At 40.8% G+C, this 22,490-nt stretch overlaps 1 protein-coding gene across 1 annotated transcript; it reads right to left on the reverse strand.

Moving 5' to 3' along the window:
- Positions 1 to 16,333: 16,333 nt before the first annotated feature.
- LOC141630177 (uncharacterized) lies at positions 16,334 to 20,347 on the reverse strand. Its single transcript, XM_074443041.1, has 5 exons — positions 20,053 to 20,347; positions 19,748 to 19,950; positions 18,897 to 19,629; positions 18,648 to 18,788; positions 16,334 to 18,432 (listed from the first exon to the last, which is right to left on the reverse strand). The coding sequence occupies exons 1-5, from the start codon at positions 20,345 to 20,347 to the stop codon at positions 16,334 to 16,336; spliced, it is 3,471 nt and encodes a 1,156-aa protein (XP_074299142.1).
- Between the last annotated feature and the right edge of the window lie 2,143 nt (positions 20,348 to 22,490).

Below are 22,490 nucleotides of genomic sequence, written 5' to 3' on the forward strand. Positions count from 1 at the left end.
TTGCATTTTGTTTATTTGGCATATTAGTTGGTAGAATCACATGCATTAGGATGTTTATATGTTAGTTGCATCATGGCATGTAGTTTGCATGTTAGAAAAAATTTTGCGAAACCGTCTACTTGGGAAGCTTGACTAGTGTATATAGGCCCTAGTAGATGCTTTTTCTTCTTAAGACTTTACTTGTTAGAATACTTGTAAAACACCCTAGGATGTGTCATGCTAGTATCCCTTGACCCATGGATTAAGGCCTAGTCAAGAGTACCTTGTGGTGTGATAACTCCTTGGCTACCGTTTATTCCAAGGTGACCCTTGAAACCATGCAACCATCATTCATCCATGTTCTACCACATTTTGTCATCAAAGGGAATGGGCGCAAAAAGAAATCAATTTGAGTTCAATGAAATGAAAAGTGAAAGAAAGTTTGCAAAAATGCATCAAATGAAAAGAGGAGCAAAAATAGAACTCCTAAGCTTCAAATACAAGGCACCCTCACTACATATGGGGTGACTTTGAAAATGTTCAAAAGAAAAGTGAAAAGTTGTCAAGTGTTGAAAAGCCAAAAATGAAAAGAAATGGCAAAAGAAAGTGTTCTCAAATGTTATATGCCACAAGAAATTGGGGGGAAAAACAAAAATGAAAGCAAACTCCCAAAGTAAAACTCAAATATCTATTGATTCCTTTATCCATCTTATCCATTTTTGTGCATGGTAGAGAGGGGACGACCCTTCTTCTTGTCTAGGCAAGAGGGGGAATTCCGCGATCCTCCAGTGTTTCTAACACCATAGGGAGTCTATTCTTGACAAAAGCATTTAACGATTGAGGACAAAGGTACCCTAGCTTGACACAACTTGGAGGTGATTTATTGGTATCCTTCTAGGCTTAGTAGTTTGAAGAAATTATATCTATGAAAGAGTGTGTACCCTTGAATTGCTTCCCTTGTAGATAATTTCCGCCACTTAGATGAGGAAAGTGGCTATTCTTTTGTAGATGCATCCATTACTTGATTTTGTGTGCTTTAATGATTGGATGTGTCGCCATTTTGGCAAGACCCACCTTGCCTTGCAAGAAGGCATCCTACCTCATGGTTGTCTTGTTGTGAGTTGAAGGGCCGGAGTGAGACCCGCTAATTGTCTCATATCGGCTATATTATTAGGTTAGTTTAAATAAAGGTCTAGTTTTTGTCACCTCTTTACTCGGGACGAGTAAAGGTTGGTTTAAGGGATATTTGATGTGAACATTATTTGCGCACATTTAGTCCCTAATTGAGCCTATTTTGCATACTATTATAACATTCTATGGCCATTTTATCCGTCAAAACCTTCCTATTTGCTTTTCTATCGCATTTCATATGTTTTGTAGAAAAGGAGATAAATAAGGCGGAAATTCCCGTCTTTCGTGCATATTTGGAAGCTACTTGACGATACTAGATGGACTAGTATGAAGAGGAAGCAAGGACTAAAGATCAATCCCACAAAAATAAAATGGAAGTGAGCAAAAGGGAAGAAAAGAAGAAGTATCATTCTTTGAAGAACAATCCGAGCGGATTGTCTTCAATCCGCCCGTCTCATCACAACACAATCCGAGCGGATTTCCACAAAGACGCTCGGATTGCCTTGCCAGAATCCGCCCGGATTCCGTCGAATCCGCTCGTCTTCCATCAACAGAATCCGTCCGTCCCGACCTTAATCCGCCCGGATTCCAGCCCATCGCATTTTCGTCTTCTCCAAGCTACAAAGAAAGAAGCCCTTCCTTCGAGAAATACCGGCTCCTCCCTGTTCCATTTAAAAAGTGTAATTACTAGTTTAGCCCTTAGTTAACCCTAAATGCATCCACCTAATTTCCACTATAAATACCCCATTTGTAATAATCTCTTGATCAAGTTTTATGAGACTATAAACAAGTTTTTAGAGTAGAAAATCCTTCTTTAGATTAGATTAGGTGTAGATTAGAATAGATTACTCTTTAATCTTTCCACACATTACACATTAATCTCTCCTTAATTATTGTTCAAGTTTATTATTCAAGTTTATTATTGGGTAATTGAAGATTATTGGGTTATTATTGGGAGATTGACAACCTTCCATCAATCATCAAGTTCTTCTATTATTCTTTGCATTATTATTTGGATCACCTTAAGTTTGGTATAATTACTTTACTCTTTAATCTTTATTGTTCATTTCTTCATTCTATTATCATGTTTATACTTGTTGTGATGATTGACACCATTAATGACATGTTTCCCATGATGATGAGTGAGTAGTTACTTAGCTAGGATTAGTGGGTAATTAAGGAAAACCAACATGGGATTGATTCATGCTTAATCTAATATGTTCACATGATTAAATTGCTTGCTTGTTGTGATGTCAACTTTATGCACATGTTATGTTTGATGAAATGCTAAGCCTATGAATCCTTGCATTTTTACCATCTCTTATGTAATCAACTTGACTCGTAAGATATAAACCAACTCGAGTCTTGTTAGACCATGCATAGAAGTTGATTAGGAGGAAAGTAAGTCGACTTGTAGGTGTTGTACAATCTAATCGATTCGGCTCCGGGACCCAACTCTTCCTAAGAACCGTAAGATATAACCCAACTCGGTTCCTCCACAACATTAATTGCTTGCAACCTTGTAAACATGTTTATATGATCAACACCATGAATCCCCCATGACCCCATGACAACCTAGCGCTTTTAATCATTTGTTTACATCTTTCCTTTTATTGCTTGTTTTACTTTATTGCTTGCATTAGTCTAGAACACAACTACAAACCCAAACAAATTGTGACACTAGCACAAATTGAGATAGATAGACTTAGAACCCAAAGCACACCGTCCCATGGATCGACCTCGACTTACCGCTAACTAGTTGTTTGTTGAGTATTATAAATGTGTTTGATGGATGTGTGACGACCAACTCTTGTCCTATCAAAATGGCATTTTGATAGGACAAGAGTTGGTCGTCACACATCCATCAAACACATTTATAATACTCAACAAACAACTAGTTAGCGGTAAGTCGAGGTCGATCCATGGGACGGTGTGCTTTGGGTTCTAAGTCTATCTATCTCAATTTGTTCTAGTGTCACAATTGATGGGGTTTGTAGTTGTGTTCTAGACTAATAAAAGCAATAAGGTAAAACAAGCAATGAAATAAAGGATGTAAACAATTGATTAAAAGTGCTAGGATATATTGGGGTCATGGGGGATTCATGGTTTTGATCATACAAACATGTTTACAATTATATGCAAGCAATTAGTGTTGTGGGGGAATCGAGTTGGGTTATGTCTTACGGTTCATAGGAAGGGTTGGGTCCCGGAGCCGAATCGATTAGATTGTACAACACCTACAAGTCGACTTACTTTCCTCCTATTCAACTTCTATGCATGATCTAACAAGACTCGAGTTGGTTTATATCTTACAAGTCAAGTTGAGTAGATAAGAGATGGTTGTAAATGCAAGGATTCATAGGCTTAGCATTTCATCAAACATAACATGTGCATAAAGTTGACATCACAACAAGCAAGCAAATTAATCATGTGAACATATTAGATGAAGCATGAATCAATCCCATGTTGGTTTCCCTTAATTACCCACTAATCCTAGCTAAGAGACTACTCACTCATTATCATGGGAAACATGTCATTAATGGTGTCAATCATCACAACAAGTATATACATGATAATAGAATGAAGAAATAAACAATAAAGATTAAAGAGTAATGGAATTATACCAAACTTGAGATGATCCAAATAATAAAGCAAGAATAAAAGAAGAAACTTGATTGATTGATGAAGGGTTGTCAATCCTCCAATAACCCAATAATCTTCAATTACCCAATAATAAACTTGAATAATAAACTTGAACAATAATTAAGGAGAGATTAATGTGTAATTTATGGAAAGATTAAATGATAATTTATTCTAGTCTACTCCTAATCTAATCTAAGAGAATTTCCTCCTAAAAACCACACTTGATTAATTACCAAGATGGGGTATTTATAGTGGGAATTAGGTGGATGTATTTAGGGTTAACTAAGGGCTAAACTAGTAATTACACTTTTAAATGGAACAGGAGGAGCCGATTTCTCGAAGGAAGGGCTTCTTTCTTTGTAGCTTGAGAAGACGAAAATGCGCTGGGCCGGAATCAAGGATTAAGGTCGGGACGGACGGATTCTGTTGATGGAAGACGAGCGGATTCGACGGAATCCGGGCGGATTCTAGCAAGGCAATCCGAGCGTCTTTGTGGAAATCCGCCGATTGTGTTGTGATGAGATCGGGCGGATTGAAGACAAACCGCTCGATTGTTCTTCAAAGAATGATACTTCTTCTTTTCTTCCCTTTTGCTCACTTCCGTTTTATTCTTGTGGGATTGATCTTTAGTCCTTGCTTCCTCTTCATACTAGTCCATCTAGTATCGTCAAGTAGCTTCCAAATATGCACGAAAGACGGGAATTTCCGCCTTATTTATCTCCTTTTCTACAAAACATATGAAATGCGATAGAAAAGCAAATAGGATGGTTTTGACGGATAAAATGGCCATAGAATGTTATAATAGTATGCAAAATAGGCTCAATTAGGGGACTAAATGTGCGCAAATAATGTTCACATCAACTTCCCTGCATGGACTTCCCCGAACCTATCTTTGACCCAAAGAAAAACCTTATGGTCCCGGGAATCGAAGTATTCCAAGATTGCTACTACATCCCTGAAGATATTCTGACCGTGATGCCAGTAGGGACTAAACCAGATCCAATGAGTGACGAGGGAGCCTTGGGTCTTCTTTTCGGTGAAGAGAGGAAATCACCAATACCAAACGAAGATTTGGTAAGCGTGATCCTGAGAAGCGAGCGGTTCGACCCATCTACCCTCATCACCGATGTAGATCCTCTTAGGACCAACATGGGATGGCGGAAAACAATCAAGTGGACTGACAACAAGGGACTTCTTTTCAAGTTGACAACGGGAGAAGGAGAGATGTTCAAGCCAGATGACGTTACCGATTCTGAGTCTGAGTCTGAGTCCGATTCTGAGTCTGAGATAGGTCCTAAGATTGAGTCTAAGGAGTCAGGTGTTGAAAATACCCCTCCCCTAGCTTTCCCTTCTTATGCACCCTTTCCTAATGGTGGTATTCCGGGGCCTGTCCCGAATACCCCTATCTCGCCACTGAGCTCTGACCAGTTGGCTCAAATGTTAGCGCATTTCGCGTAATTTCAAATCAATAATAATATGAACCAGTTTGCTTACGACTTGTCTCGCTTACATTGCAATTCAAACTTTGAAAATGATTGTTTTAATAATGACATTGAGCCTGAGGTCGAGGATGAACAGTTGGTCGAAGAAGAAGAAGAAGAAATGGAACCACCTCTACAGTTGATAAAAGGGTTGGAAGAGTACGAACAGAAAACTTCGATCATCGAAGATACCGAAACCATCAATGTAGGTACAACCTTAGAACCACAGGAGCTTAAAATAGGAACTACTTTAAGTCCCGCCGAGAGACAAGGGTTCATTGGGTTGTTACATGAGTTCAAAGATGTTTTTGCGTGGTCCTACAAAGACATGCCAGGCATTGATAGAGAATTTGCGGAGCACAGGATCCCGATTAAGCCGGGATATAAACCAGTCAAGCAGAAGCTGCGCAAAATGCACATAGATTGGTCTTTGAAAGTCAAGGAAGAAATCGACAAGCAACTCAAAGCTGGGTTTATCAAGGTGTCAGAATACTCAGACTGGGTGGCTAACGTCGTACCAGTGCCAAAGAAAGATGGTAAAGTTCGGGTTTATGTCGACTTCCGGGATCTAAACAAGGCAAGTCCGAAGGACGATTTCCCATTACCTCACATCGACATCCTGGTTGACAACACGGCAAATCACGCGTTATTATCCTTTATGGACGGATACGCCGGTTATAATCAGATCAAGATGGCGAAAGAAGACATGCACAAGACTGCGTTCAGAACGCAATGGGGAACCTATTACTACACAGTAATGCATTTTGGGTTGATAAACGCAGGGGCTACATACCAAAGGACCGCGATAACCTTATTACATGATTTGATGCATAAGGAAGTCGAGTTTTATGTTGACGACATGATTGTCAAGTCAAAGGAGCGTGATGGCCACCTTGGTACACTACGCAAATTCTTTGAACGATTGCGCAAGTATAACATGAGGTTGAATCCCCAAAAGTGCGCATTCGGAGTCACATCCGGCAAACTGTTGGGTCACATCGTTAGCCACCGTGGCATCGAGGTGGACCCATCAAAAATAAAGGCCATAATGGAAATGCCTCACCCGAAAACCGAGAAGGAAATTCGAGGTTTCCTAGGAAGAATCCAGTATATAAGCCGGTTCATGGCAAGGCTAACTATGATATGCGAGCCAATTTTTAAGAAGTTCAAAGTCGGGGAACACGTCGTATGGGATGATCACTGTCAAGCTGCGTTCGATAAGATCAAAGAAATACTATCTTCCCCTCCCGTGCTCAGCCCGCCAACGGCTGGGTTACCACTTTTGTTGTATCTTACAGTTACGGATACTGCAATGGGGGCAATGCTGGCACAGATAGTCGATAAAGAGGAAAGAGCAATTTACTATATTAGTAAAAAGTTCTTGGAGTATTAAATCAAGTATACTCAGCTCGAGAAGACATGTTTGGCTTTAGTGTGGGCGACAAACAAGTTACGACACTACATGCTCAGTCATAGTGTCTGCATCCACTCGAAGATGGACCCAATCAAATACTTGTTTGAAAAACCCGTTCTAAACGAAAGGGTGTCGAGATGGACTTTAATGCTTTCCGAATTTGATCTAAAATACGTACCGCTGAAAGTGATAAAGGGAAGGGCGGTTGCAGACTTCCTGGCAGATAACCCGATAGAAGAAACTGAGGTTGTAGATACGTGGTCGTTCCCCGACGAAGATATCGTTCATATAGACAATGATACGTGGGACCTCTATTTCGATGGAGCATCGAACTGCAGGGGTTACGGGATAGGAGTGCTACTCATTTCACCAGAAGGTGAACATGTTCCCATCTCGATCAAGTTGGACTTTAATGTTACTAATAACGCGGCCGAATATGAAGCGTGCCTACTCGGTTTGCACAGTGCTCTCGAGTTAGGCATCAAAAAGCTTGTAGTACATGGGGACTCGTCACTAGTGATCAATCAAGTGGGCGGGACATGGAAAACCCGAAGTGATAGCCTGGCTACGTACCAAGCGAAAATCGAGGAACTAGAAAAGTTGTTCGCCGATGTCAAATACGTGCACCTCCCCAGAGATGAAAACTAGTTTGCTGATGCACTATCAAAGGTAGCTGCTCTGATCAACATACCTGATCATATGGATACTATGTCAATATGTGTCGAACGAAGATCATCACCTGCTTACGTTAATGTAATCGGAGACACAGAAGAAACCGAGGCTGAACCTTGGTATCATGCTATTCTGAAATTTAAAGAATCAGGAGAGTATCCACCCGACATGGATAGCCGCGGAAAGCGCTATTCTAATGCTAGCCGCTCAGTTCGTTAGAACCAATGATGGACAATTGTACAAGAAGACCGCGCAAAATATCCTTCTGCGATGCATAGACTCACCAACTGCAAAAAGAGTCATGGAAGAAGTCCATGACGGGGAGTGTGGCCCACACATGAATGCCCATATGCAAGTGCGTAAAATCATGAGATTAGGGTATTATTGGACCACGATGGAGACACATTGTCGCAAATATGTCAGACATTGCCATAATTGCCAAATCTTTGCGAACATACAACACGTGCCACCATCACTATTGTATACTTTAACATCACCATGGCCTTTCTCAACATGGGGAATCGACATTATTGGAAAGGTCAACCCATCTGGAACAGGTGGGCATTGTTTCATGCTAGTCGCCATCGATTACTTCACGAAGTGGGTAGAAGTGAAATCATACAAAGTACTACAAGCGAAGCAGGTAGCAAAGTTCATTCAGAATGAAATCATTTGCAGATATGGGGTGCCGCATGAGTTCATTAGCGACCATGGCACTCACTTCCAGGCTAAAACTGTTGTGATACTTGAAAAGTATAAAATCAAGCACCACAAGTCGTCACCTTATCGACCTCAAACAAATGGCGCGGTGGAAGCCGCCAACAAGACAATCACTGTGATTCTCAGAAAAATGACCGACAATTATCGCGAATGGCGAGAGAAGATACCGTTCGCACTATGGGAATACAGGACGTCTATTCGCACACCCACTGGAGCAACTCCGTTCTATTTGACATATGGGATGGAAGCAGTCCAGCCTATCGAATTAGAGGTACCTTCTTTAAGGATCTTGTTAGAAAGTCAGGTCCCTCAAGCCGATCGGTCGCAAGCCAGGTATGATTCCTTGGTCATGCTCGACGAGCGACGGTTAAATGCGCTACACCATGTTCAACTCTATCAGAAAAGGATACAAAGGGCATTTAACAAGAAGGTGAAACCTCGAGGAATAAAGGATGGGGATTTGGTCCTAAAATCTGTCCGCGCTTTACTACCAATTGACCCGAGGGGAAAATTCAAGCCGAATCCTGGGCCGTCCTTACCGTAAAGAAAATATTATCGGGAGGCGCAGTCAGACTAACAGATCTAGATGGAAACGACTTTGCAAATCCGACGAATTTGGATCAACTGAAGAAATACTATCCTTAGAACTCATTCTCAATGTCGTAAAATAAAATTTTGAATTGCAGTGCTCGTGAGCGAGTCTAGGCCGCGACACTTTTGCTTCGCTGCTTTTTGTGCGTTATAAACTGATAGTTGTAGCGCATTTGTTTTGTGGAACTACGAGCTCGGTTTGATTCTATTGACAACAGATACGTAGGCAGCTCTTTATAAGAGTACAACCGACCCTTCCTTTAATAAAATGAAATTTTATGCAGAAACTGGGAATTTTAATAAATAATAAGTCTTATTAAAATCGGGCGATGCCCATTACAACCTTCAAAAAAAAAAAAAAAAAAATAGCCAGCAACAAATAGTAAGTACTAGTATTAAATAATAGTTTGGAGTCGAAGGCTCCTACATCTTCCTTTTCCCTTTGCCTTTTGGGTCACGTGACCGAGGCTCCTGCGGAGGAGGGGTAGTAGTGTTCTGTCTAGCGCGCTTCTTAGGAGGGATCATCATTTCCTCCCGAGGGCCCAGCCTATCTCTTACATTCAAGCGAGGACCAAGTCTTCCTTCCAAGGCTGAGCCCGAGTGTGCCTTTGAACCCAACCTTTTCCACACACCTGTCGCCTGTGAGTCAGTCTTAGGAGTCTTCTCAGTCTTAGTTTCAGGTCCAGATGCAGACGAAAGATCGTTAGCGAAGAAGTCGCGACTGCTTCTGCCTTTGTCATAATATCTGATGTCGACAAGCTCATCCTTCCGACACAAGTCCTTACCTGATTCAGTCTTCTCTTTAAGCCACTTAGTATAGGACGGGGATACCCAGGTAGTCTGAGGGCGCGCAGACATGTACCAGAGACGCCTTTGGTGCCACCTCTCGAGCCAATCATCACATATAGAGGGATGTAGCTCTCTTGCTCGTCCCAGAACAGCCTCGCACTTGGGAATTACTTGTCTACGGCCCATCTGACGCAGAACGCGGTCGGGGTAAATGTAAATAGACCGTTCCAAACCCAGTAATTGCAAACGTCTGGTCTTATCATCTTCCTAAGGATAGTAAAAGATTTGAGGCGAAGCCAAGGCATAAACCAGCAAAGAGGGCGACCTCCTCCTTCTGTCATCTTGTTCCGCCAATAAGCAAGATCGTTTTGATGCTCGTCTTCATACCGCTTAGCACGCATAGTCAGCATACGGGCGAGGTACGAGTTTGGCTCACGCGGCGGGGCAAAGAGCCAAAATCTCTCACAAAGCCACACCTGCAAAAAAAAAAGAGAAAAGAAGAAAGAAAAAAACGTGAAAAAAAAAAAGAGAAAAGAAGAAGATAAAAAAAAAAAAAAAAAAAAAAAAAAAACAACGAAAAAAACGAGAAAAAAAAACGAGAAAAAGAAAAAGACAACAGAAGCAAAATTGTGGCAGAATACAGCAAAATCGTGGCAGAATGCAACAAAATCATGGCAAATAAAGATAAATCGTGGCAATAACACAAGAATTGTGGTAAAAAAATTAAGAACGCGAAATCAAGAGGATAGATTTTGTTACCTGCAATAGACGGGAGAATCCCGACCAATCAGCACCAAGGTTCATTTTCTTAACATCTAAACCCCTGACGGTTTCAGCGAGAATAATCCAGGAAGGGTTATGTCCCGTCTCCATCTGAGACACAATAGACAAAAGCTTCGCTTGTCCTACGCAAGTTGTCTTGTTCATCCTACCTTCGAAGACATAAAGATGTAACATGATCAATCCAAATGCCCTGCGGCAGTACGTTGGCAGTGAAGTACTGTTTCGCAAGATGCAAAATTTCCGATGAAGAGCAAGAAGGTTGACTTCGTCACCAGTAACTATATCCTCAGACTCCGTCCTAGAAAGGCCAAGACAGTCTAGATATGTTCCACGCCACCCCGAATGAAATTTTGGTATAGCCGGTATGGCCTCAGCATCCCATCCTCCCGGGCGAAAAACTCTTCGGGTAAAGGCGGATCTCCCCCTCGGAAAAGCAAAGACATGGTTACAAGGATCCCAATAGCTAAGGCAGTGTTCCAACAACGCAGGTTGAAGGCGGATCTGGCGTAAGGGAAGTAATTGCGCCAGTTGAGCGGTCTTTAATTCTTGTCTCTCTGCGACAGTGAAGTCTGTGTCCCATGCTCGCATAGAACTCACTAGATTATTCATAATGATTTATGTTATTTGCACCAGTTTGGAAAAGCAGAATAAATTTTGCAGTGCAACTCTTCCATATATATAGAAAGTCTAAGGGAAGGAAACTCCTAGGGTGAATCCCCTAGGGTAACGTTTTTTTTGGCAATGTGGGCCTCGGGTCGCGCGCCTCTTAGTCCCGCCCCAGTTCACACCAGTCTTAAGCACGATGCGTCGGGTTTTCGCTCATTCATCGCATGTTTTGGCACCAGAATGGCCAATTTACATTTCTACCCCCAGCAAGTCAATATTTGAATTTAAACTCGTGCACACTTACGGTTTTATTTTCTTTTTTTATTTTACGGTAGCGGGCTACGCCCACGTTGTTTACAAGTCATACGGAGTGTCTGAGTCGTATTTCATGCTCACCCATCAAGGTTCGATTTAAAAAAAAAATCAAAATTTCAAAATTCCAAAAACTTTTTGCGAATTGTGGATAGATGATCCAAGTAGTGGAATCTTTGTGGGTCGATGATCCAATCCTTCGAAATTCAAAATTCAAGATTCAATTTTTGAAGGGCCGATGGCCCAACATTCCAAGTGATGTCAAATTCAAACTTCGGGTCGATGGCCCAGTTTTTCAAAATTTTCAAATTCAATTTTTGGGTCGATGACCCAGTATTTCAAATGATCCAATTTCAAGATCGATGATCCAAATGTGCTTATGTGATGGTTATTGCTTGTACATTTTATGTGTTTCAAATATAGGAGGATATGCTTCAACTGGGGGCTCTAAAGTCTTCGACTTTAGAGCCATTGAAATCTGGGGGCTCTGAAGCTGTAGGCTTCAGAGACCATTATCATGATGTAAAGGATGACATCCACCAAGAATTCAATTCAATACAAGAGTATGAAATGGAAGAATTCCGTAGCTGAAAGAAAATGATGAAAGCGGCGGCAACCTCCTTGGAAAGTCCCGTCCTATTCGGACAAGCGCCAGCAGATGATAAATTTTGGGCAAATGTCCGCAGATGATGAATTTTGGACATACGCCAGCAGATGATAAACTTTGGGCATGTGTCAGCAGGTGCCGAACTACGACGCGGGTTGGATTCCATCAGAAACGGATACGTAGGCGCCCGAGGATAAGGCTCAACCCACCATATATGCAGTTTTAGGGGTCGACGACCAATGATGACAATTTGACGCAATGTAGGCGAAGAGTTAATCCCCGACGAAGTTTCGGTATGATCTCTTCTTATGGTCAAGCGAGCTTATATACGCAAGTCTAATGGACTATAAACGACCCGCAGAATCCTCAGGTCGAGAGGGACCTGGGGTATACTTTGACTTTCGCCTTGTCCAAGCCTCAGTCAAAGTGGGGGCTTTGTAGATACCCGTATCCGTCGATATTGGAATTTATAGAGAACCCGACAAACGCCCGATGATGATAGGACACATGTATTTATTAGTTGTCATTGTCATTATTTGGGTTCGTTTTACGATGTAGAATGAGCGTTGTCGACGGAGTATTTTATTAATTTAAATGATATTTAAATTAAAGTTTTTTTAAGATAAATTCATTTTATTGCTTTATTTTGAATTTATTTTCTCAAATTTATTTTATTGAAAATAAAATAAATATTTGATTTGAAAAATCATTTTATGAGTATATTTGATTTGAAAAATCATTTATTTTAATGTGTTAATTGTTTTGAAAAATCGATTCAAAAATCGAAAAGAACTCGTTTTAAACACGTGTTTTAGAGCTCGATTATAGCTCGGTTTTTGGGCCCGTTTTCTTTACGCGTTGGCACGAATCTCGAGTACACTAACCAACCTAAGCCTCTACCCATCCAACCCCAGTTCGAACCCCATAAACACGGCCCAAACCATGCCCCAAATCGCCCCCAACAGCCCGCACAAAAACACGAGCAGCCCCCCTGTTTTGCAGCTCAAATCCCGAGCCCAAAACCCGCTCCAAATACCACTAAAACCCGTACCCATTAACCCTAACCCATACCCTAGTATCCTACTCATATTACCTTACCTTAACCACCAAGAAAACCCGTCACAAAGCCTCTCAAACCCTCACAAAAGCTGCTGGACAGCAGCTATGCGTGAATGAGCCCGTCTGCCTCTCCCCCCTTTTACCCTACTTTAACTCCTTATAAATACCACCCCTTCATCATACATTCATTCCTCTAATTTCTCCATACATACAACCTTCATTCACAAGCTTTAAACCCCAGAAATAAACCCTAATTGCCTCTCAAAAACCCTCCACAAAACCGACATACAAACATAGAATCAGTTTGTGTGTCTTCTTTGAAACCCTTCGTTCTCCCTTCAAACCTCCATCAAAATTCGAGTTTCTTGTTTCTAATTAACCATAAAACATCCATCTACACATTAGACAAAGATTTACGAGCCAAATTGCCCTTGAGAGTACACGAATTCCCTCGAAAAACAGAGTGTTATACACTCTGCTTTTTTTTGCGCTTTTCCCGTCATCCCAGTTCTGTTTGTGCTCGTTTTTCATGCCCAATAACTCAAAACGAACAGGGATGGTTTTAATATCTCTGTTCTCCTGTCTTTCTAGTTTTCAAAACATCTTTTAAATTGAATTTTCATCGTGAAACGAGAGAGAAATCGCTGTTTGAAAGTTGTTGTCCAGATTCGATAAAAACGTGTTGTTTGCTTTGTTTCTTCGTCGACGACGGCCTCTCGAGATAAAATCTACCATCGATTACGACCCAAGACGGTGTCAACGATACATGTAGGTTGAGGGTGCATCAAATCCTCCTCTTTCTCCCTTTTATTTCGTTTTTTTATGTTTGTTTTTTTATTGTTTCGTTTTATTTCGTTTATCGTTTTTATTTATCGTTTAAATTAACTATGAAACTAGTTTAGTCCGAGTATGAGTTAAAGTACCACCATGAACACCTGCGTTGACTTGATATGGGAAAGAAACCGCTACATCAGTCGGTCGTACACCCCCGTCTCATTTACATATCCTCGTGTTCAAGGTAGGGCATTAATAAAACGATTTCTGACTTCGTTCTTCGCTTATGACCCCTCTCTTCTCTCGTGTGATTCGACCTACCCCTGGACCATTTACATGTTAATATGACCTCTAATTGTTAACATATAACTCATTTAGATGACATTAGATCAATTTGATAACCTAATTAGACACATTAGGGTACATCGACGTAGCTTTAAAAATCAACTAACAATTCTGCAACTTAATTGAATGCATCTCTCTCTCTTTCACCTAATTTCTCGCTAGTATAAGAGTGCGTGATTAGCACCTTCTTATTAACACTCGATGAGTTAAATTAATTAGCAAACTTGACCTAATTGGACCCCTTTAGGCCGTGTAGAATGCGCGTTTGCAAGGTATCTTTTCAAATCGATCAACGTCGTTTCTAACTTGTTTTCTAGCCCGCTTTCGAACTTTTTCCGCAATCAATCGATCTAACTAATGAACCTGACCTAGGACCTAGGGTTGGACGTGGCTTTAGGCCATGAGGCTTGGCCGTGTCCTTTGGTTTTTCTTGTTTCGTTTGTTTTACAACGTTCGTTCTTTATTTGTTTTGTCGCTTGTAATTTATCGTTTGTTATCGAGTTGTAATTTTCGAGTTAGCTTTCTTTTATCGAGTCAAAACCTCTTTCAAAACCTTAGTCTTGTTTGGTTAGATGGTTGTGCCCCAATGCATGTAAGAGCGTAGTAAATCGCATGTTGTTTAAAGCAACATGGCCCAATTTATGCTAATGCATGCTTCGGTGCGTGGCCTTATGTCTAATTCGATGAGATTAAGTGAAAGCACACATTACGAGGAGTGACCCAAGGCCGTGAGTCATGTAAGCCGTGGGCCACCCCCCTTGTGCACGGTTTCCTAGGCCGAATGGCCGTGTATTGCGTCGTGTGTATAGCGTTGTATTTTAGATCGAGTTGTATCTTTAATTTCTCGTTGTGTTGGCATGAAATGCCTGGGTTTTAATAGGGTAGATCCCAACGGCTCCCCCATTCCCATCAAGCCTTGATTGTTTCGTTTATATGTTTTTAGATCAATCAACCCACATGCTAAATTACAACTTTGACAAAGTTAGTTTAGTTGCATCTAAATCGACATAGAAACTTCACATGTTAGGGTTTTGAAAACGATGTTTGCATATCATATATCATAGTAGCTATGACCTTGTTTGAAACCCGATACTTGACTTTGTAGAGGCCGTTATCGACGGGCGGGGTTAGGTGTCCTTATGGGCTTCCTAACACGTACCCTCACCCCTTACTCAAGATTTATGGTTTGTGGATCCGTCTAAATACTATTGGATTACGAGAGTCATTCAAATCGAGTGATATAGGGTACAAGTCTTTATCTTTAATCACTCGTAGTCGATTGGCTTTATGCTTTTCGATGAAAGGTGTAAAGTTGACTTGAACGGTTCCAAGTTCCCATAAAACTTGGTGGCGACTCTAATTTGTCTTAATTCGATTCGAAAGAACCTCGAGTCGATTATGCCTAGTGTGGATCCCGCGGACGCAGTTCCCGAGGGCCTTGTCCACATGATGGTTATAAATGCATGGATTCATAGGCTTAGCATTTCATCAAACATAACATGTGCATAGGTTGACATCACAACAAGCAAGCAATTTAATTATGAAAACATATTAGATTAAGCATTAATCAATCCCATGTTTGTCTCCCATAATTACCCACTAATCCTAGTTTAGTAACTACTCACTCATTATCATGGAGAACATGTCATTAATGGTGTCAATAATTACAACAAGTGTAAACATGATAAGAGAATGAGGAAATAAACAATAAAGAGTAAAGGGTAAAAGAATTATACCAAACTTGAGATGATTCCAAATAATAAAGCAAAGAATAAAAGAAGAGAACTTGATTGATTGATGAAGAGTTGTCAATTCTCCAATAATAACCCAATAATCTTCAATTACCCAAAAGTAACAAACATGAACAATAATTAAGGAAAGATCAATGTGTAATTTGTGGAAAGATTAAAGAGTAATCTATTATAATCTATCCCTAATCTAATCTAAGAGGAATTTCGAATGTGGAGGCTTTCTACTCTAAAAACTTCCTTTTTTAAATTATTTACAAGTGGGGTATATATAGCATGGATTCATTAGGTTAACTAAGGCTAAATTAGTAATTAACATTTGTGAGTTCTAAACAGGGAATTACTAGTCTTTCCGGAGAGATGAGCATCTCAGCTGAAGACGCTACGATCCGCTCGTCCAGGAGGGGAATCCGCTCGGATTGTTGTGGGGGTGGACGATTGTGTTTGGGGCAAATCCGCTCGGATTGTAGCAAGGGAATCCGAACGTCTTCAAGGCTTGGACGCTCGGATTTAGGCCCTTGGACAAGTGTCTTGTCTCCCTGGCCGCTCGGATTCTGCTTCAGGATCCTTCTCTTCGATTAATTTTTTTTTTTTTGGTAAAATGTGAGGGTATTATATATATATATATATAAAGAAATGTTTCAAATACAAAAATAAAGGCCTAAGACTTTTCCAAGGATTACATAAACTTTAAGCGCCCTAGCCAATCTAACTCATGTGCGGTCAACTTCCTCTTATCCCTTTCTTTTATCCTTCTCTTCATATCATCAATGATCAACAGTGCAATACGACTAGGCCTTAAAACCAGCTGCTCTATACGACTCTTATTTCTCTGCTGCCACACCTGATACATAGCACTCAAAACCATAGCATTCTTTACTCTCCTCTGCAATTTCAGGCCTGTGTTATGGATACACCAGTGCAAGACATCAAAAGCAGGAAGATTTAAGCCAGAGATTTCCATCAGTGCATGTGTTACCCGTCTGCTAAATGCACATTCAAAAAATAGATGTTCCTGCGTCTCTTCTGTCTGCCCACATAAGAAACACATTCCATCCACATTCATCCCAAATCCTTTCAGTCTACTGTTAGTGTGCAGGGATTTGTGAGCTATAAGCCATCCCATGAACCTATGTTTAGGCAGATTCCGGCTGTCCCAGATTGCATTATGCCAGTCTACCTTTGTCCTTGCTCCTCTAAGCCATTCATAACATCCAGCATGAGTGTAACCAGCTTGCTGCACCTGCCAAACTCCCTGACTGTAGCCACTGGCAAGCACCTGCTTCACCCTACAGATCCTCCTCCACACCCAGCTGGAGTTGCTAGTAGCTTTGTAATCCTGCCAGGACCTCCCCTTCAAATAATTTGCATTCACCCATTGAACCCATAAGGACTCCTTCTTTGTTGCAATCCAATCCACAAGTCTACCAACCATAGAAATATTCCACAATTCCTGATTCATTAGCGCCAAACCCCCTTCCTGCTTTGGCCTACATATAGTATCCCAGGCAACTAAAGGACTGCGTCTATACTCAGCACTGCCATCCCATAAAAAATTCCTACAAGTAGCTTTTATTCTGTGTATGACTCCCTTAGGGAGAACAAACAATGAAGCCCAATAGGAGTGTAAAGAATTCAATACATGTTGAACCAAAGTGAGCCTACCTGCATAGGAAAATTTCCTGGCACTATAACAATGAATTCTATTGCAAATTTTATCCACCAAGCACTCATAATCCTTCTTATTTAATCTCGTAGTCTGGATAGGCATCCCTAGATACCTGAAAGGGAGCTTGCCTTCTTTAAACCCATACACACTTAAAAAATCACATTTGAGCTCTTCATTCACACCATTAAAGTATGCATTAGACTTACTAGCACTCACTTTAAGTCCAGAAGTTTTAGAGAATGTTGAGAATGATTTCAGAAGGAGCATCATAGACCCAACATCCCCATTACTGAACATCAAAACATCATCTGCAAACATAAGGTTTGTGATCTTCAACTCTTTGCATAAGGGGTGATACTTGAACTGGTATTTAGTAGCAGCATACTTCAGCATTCTAGTCAAAGAATCCATACATAGGGTAAATAACAAAGGAGACAATGGGTCTCCTTGCCTTAGACCCCTCTTAGCTGGGAAATACCCAAAAATCTCTCCATTAAGTGCCAAAGAAAAAGTGGGGGTAGTGATACATTGCAATATTCTCTCTTTGAAACCTGCAGGAAATTCTAGTAAGTCCATCAGCTGCTCAACAAAACTCCACTCCACTGTATCATATGCCTTCTGTAAATCAATTTTTAGCATACATCTAGGAGACACAGAAGGCCTTTCATAGAGCCGGATGAGATCCTGGCAAATTAAAATATTTTCCTGAATACTTCTGTCTTGAATAAAAGCACCCTGGTTCATGTGGACTATTTCAGGCAGCACAGATGCCAGTCTTGCATAAAGCAACTTGGAAATTACCTTGTAGACTACATTACAGCATGCAATAGGACGAACCTGGGTGACATCCTTAGGTCTCTCACATTTAGGAATGAGTGTCAAGGTTGTTGCATTAACCTGTTTCAAGAGTCTCCCATTCAAGAAAAAATCTTTGACTGCAACTACTACCTCATTGCCAATCTCTCCCCATGCATCTCTAAAGAATCCGCTTGTGTATCCATCAGGGCCAGGTGCCTTGATGTCAGGGATGCTAAACATAGCTTCTTTGATTTCCTCTCCTGTAACTGGTCTAAGAAGCTGAACTTCATGTTCCCTTGTGCACTTCTTCCCTGAGCAATGACTCGTTTATGGACAGGCTTAGTAGTCTGGTTTGTGCCCAGCAAATGCTCATAAAATTCCAGAAGAGCAGCCTGGACCTGATCACTAGTATCACAAACTTTCCCACTCATATTCTCAATCACAAAAATCATGTTCCTATTTCTCCTCTTCTTAATGATGCTATGGAAGTAGGCTGAGTTTGTATCACCCTCCTTAATCCACTCACTCTTTGCTTTTTGGAGCAAGAAACTGTCCCTAGCACATTGCATCTCCTTTAGCTTCAAACTGGCTTCATATTCCTGATTTATTAGACTCAAGTCTGAGGGATCAACTCCCAATTGAATCTGCAATTCCTCAACTTGCTGCTCTAAAATGTCAGTACTCTTCTCAATATCACTAAAGCCCTCCCTATTTAATTATTTTAACCCTGGCTTAAGGTTTTTAAGATTTTTTGCTAATTTAAATAGAGGAGTACCAACAATATCAAACTGCCAAAGCTCTCTGAGAAGGGGTAAAAACTCTTTAGACTTGCCCCACATATTGAAATATTTGAAGCTCCTAGTCCCTTGCACCACCTTATTACTCCTGACAATACAAGGTGTGTGATCCATCATCCCCTCAGGCAAGAATTGAGCATACAAATCAGGGAAACTAACACACCAAGCTCTATTCACCAGGAACCTATCCAACCGACTGTATATCCTCTCCCCAGGCCTCTGTTTGTTGTTCCAAGTAAATACTGACCCTACAGCAGTGATGTCTATCACCTCACAATCATCAACACATTTCCTGAAGGGTTCCATCTCAGCTATAGTCGTAGCTCCTCCACACCTTTCCCGAGCAAAGCCTAGCACACGCTTGAAGTCCCCAGCTATTGCCCATGGACCAGAGATTTGATTAGCAAACTTCCTCAGTTGCTCCCACAGAGGAACCCTCTCACTGATGCCATTGAAGGCATAGACCATTGTCAGGTAGAACACATTCCTAGTCACCAAAGCCTGCACCTTCATGTGAATATATTGAGCATTATACTCAATGACATGCACATTGAACATCCCAGGCTTCCAAAGGACCCAAATTCTTCCACCACTATGATAACCATTGTTGGTAGTTATACTCCAACCATTATTAAAGTTATTTACAGCATTACTAAAAGCTTTATTCTTTATTTTAGTCTCCAACAAACCAAATAAACCTACATCTTTATTCTGTAAAAAATAACTTATATGCTTCTGTTTACCTACTCTATTCATACCTCGTACATTCCAAAAACCTATGCTATCCATTGGAACAAATAGGTGATGTGGAGTGCCTTTGAGCTAACACAGACTTTTTTGAAGGAGATGTAACAATCTCTTTATAAGAATAAGCTCCAAAATTTTCATTGCTATTTCCATCACCACTCCTCTCCTGCCTATGCATCTTAACTAGCCTTTTGGTAGGAGTCAAGAATCGCCCTTCCTCTCTGATAACAGGGATTACAGGTGACTCCACAGGCTGCACAACAACAGTCGTGGCAACTGGCTCCACTGCAGGCTTATTCACCACAGGCCTCCACACTTTTTTAACACCCTGATTCTCAAGTTTCTTCACTTCTCCTCTTTTACACTATTCCTTGTCATGTCCCATGCCCTTGCATTTAGTGCATCTAATTGGTTTCCACTCATACTCCACTGCCACCTTATTCACCACCCCCTTCTCATCTTTAAATTCAATGTTTTCAGGCAACTTTTGATCCACCTCCATTTCCACCATCACCCTGGCATATCCCAATCTTGTTCTCTCCTCTATAGCCACATCACTCTTGATGTAATTCCCTACCAGACTGGCTATCTTAGGCAACCCCTTCCCCCAGAATTTCAATGGAAGACTGTGAAGCCTTATCAATGCTGGCACTGAACTCACATCATCCTTCTTCATCTCCATATCTTTTACCCATTCCTTAACACCAATGGCTTGTTATCGAACATATAATATCCTGACTGTAAGACCTTCTCCTTCATCTCCATACTTTTAAATCTAACCAAAAAGATCCCATTTGGCATGAAAGATATCTTGTCTATATTGAACTTCGTCCAAATGCGTCGGACAAAACCCTCTATGATCTCCCATGGAGGATTTGCTCCAAGTATGAAACACACCACAACTTGACTCCAGTATTCTACCTCTTCCTCGACATCCTCATCATCTAACTGCAACATTTCAATCTCCTTTCGTCCATGACTCTGTTCTACATTAGGGTTTTCCTCTGTTTCTGCAGTCTGAACAACATCAGGAATTTCCTGCGTCTCAGAGACCACAGTGTCCTCAATATCTTCTTCATCTTCATTAGAAACTTCTTCTTCTTCATCAGATTCTTCCTCATCCTCCGTTTCAATCACTAGTTCAGGAATACCATTTATTTCATTCATAGATTTGGACTTTCCTCCCTCACCTACATCATTAGTTGGTCCATGACACATATCCTTAGGGTTTTGGCAAACATCCATCTCATCGACATGGTTCTTCTCACATTCCTTCTCCTATTCTTGCAAAGTTAAGGACGTATCAGTCTTCGTAGCAGGGATGCTCCGTCCTCGTAAAGTCATCTCCCTTTGTCGTTGGATATTTGACTTCCTTGCCATTAGCATGGGAGTCAATCTCAAAGTTACGTAGCTTGCGTTCAGTCGTCGCTCATGATCCTCTCTCTAGGGTTTTTTTCTGCATGCGAGTGTTTCTCTTCGATTACTTGTTATTCTTAAGAGATTAGTCTTTAATTCTCGCCTCCTCGTCATACTAGTCCATCTAATGTCGTCAATAAGCTTCCAAATATGCACGAAAGACGGGAATTTCCGCCTTAATATCTCCTTTCCTACAAAACATACGAAATACGCTAGAAAAGCAAATAGGAAGGTTTTGACGGATAAAATGGTCATGGAATGTTACAATAGCATGCAAAATAGGCTCAATTAGGGGACTAAGACTTGCGCAAATATGAGTCACATCAAATATCCCCAAACCGAACCTTTACTAGTCCCGAGTAAAGAGGTGACAAAAACTAGACCTTTATTTAAACTATCCTAATAATATAGCCGATATGAGACAATTAGCGGGTCTCACTCCGCTCCTTCAACTTACAACAAGACAACCATGAGGTAGGATGCCTTCTTGCAAGGGAAGGTGGGTCTTGCCAAAATGGCGACACATCCAAACATTAAGCACACAAAACAAGTAATGGATGCATCTACAAAAATGAATAGCCACTTTCCTCATCTAAGTGGCGGAAATTATCTAAAGGGGAAGCAATTCAAGGGTACACACTCCTTTATATATATATGATTTCTTCAAACTACTAAGCGTAGAAGGATACCAATAAATCACCTCCAAGTTGTGTCAAGCTAGGGTACCTTTGTCCTCAATCGTTAAATGCTTTTGTCAAGAGTAGACTCCCTATGGTGTTAGAAACACTGGAGGATCGCGGAATTCCCCCTCTTGCCTAGACAAGAAGAAAGGTCGTCCCCTCTCTACCATGCACAAAAATGGATACGATGGATAAAGGGATTGATAGATTTTGAGTTTCATTTTTGGAGTTTGCTTTTGTTGTTTGTTTTTTCCCCCAATTTCTTGTGGCATATAATCATTAGAACACTTTCTTTTGCCATTTCTTTTGATTTTTTGCATTTCAATACTTTACAACTTTCAACTTTTTGCATTTTTCTTTTGAACATTTTCAAAGTCACCCCATATGTAGTGAGGGTGGCTTATATTTGAAGCATAGGAGTCTATTTTTGCTCATCTTTTCATTTGATGCATTTTGCAAACTTTCTTTCACTTTTCATTTCATTTCTTGAACTCAAATCAATTTCTTTTTGTGGCCATTCCCTTTGATGACAAAAATGTGGTAGAACATGGATGATGGATACATGGTTTCAAGGGTCACCTTGGAATAAACGGTAGCCAAGGAGTTATCACACCACAAGAGGTACTCTTGACTAGGCCTTAATCCATGGGTCAAAGGATACTAGCATTACACACCCTAGGGTGTTTAATAAGTATTCTAACAAACAGAGTCTTAAGAAGAAAAAGCTGT

The sequence above is a fragment of the Silene latifolia genome, chromosome Y (assembly GCF_048544455.1).
Source record: "Silene latifolia isolate original U9 population chromosome Y, ASM4854445v1, whole genome shotgun sequence".
Taxonomy (NCBI): domain Eukaryota; kingdom Viridiplantae; phylum Streptophyta; class Magnoliopsida; order Caryophyllales; family Caryophyllaceae; genus Silene; species Silene latifolia.

What these genes read in the sequence shown, in the direction of transcription:
- LOC141630177 (XM_074443041.1), bottom strand. Translation starts at nt 20,347, where the DNA reads ATGGAGATGAAGAAGGATGATGTGAGTTCAGTGCCAGCATTGATAAGG. An exon ending in CATCTCCTTCAAAAAAGTCT is followed by an intron (nt 19,630 to 19,747) that starts GTGTTAGCTCAA and finishes TATTTTTTACAG; the next exon opens with AATAAAGATGTAGGTTTATT. An exon ending in CTTGCTCCAAAAAGCAAAGA is followed by an intron (nt 18,433 to 18,647) that starts GTGAGTGGATTA and finishes GTCATTGCTCAG; the next exon opens with GGAAGAAGTGCACAAGGGAA.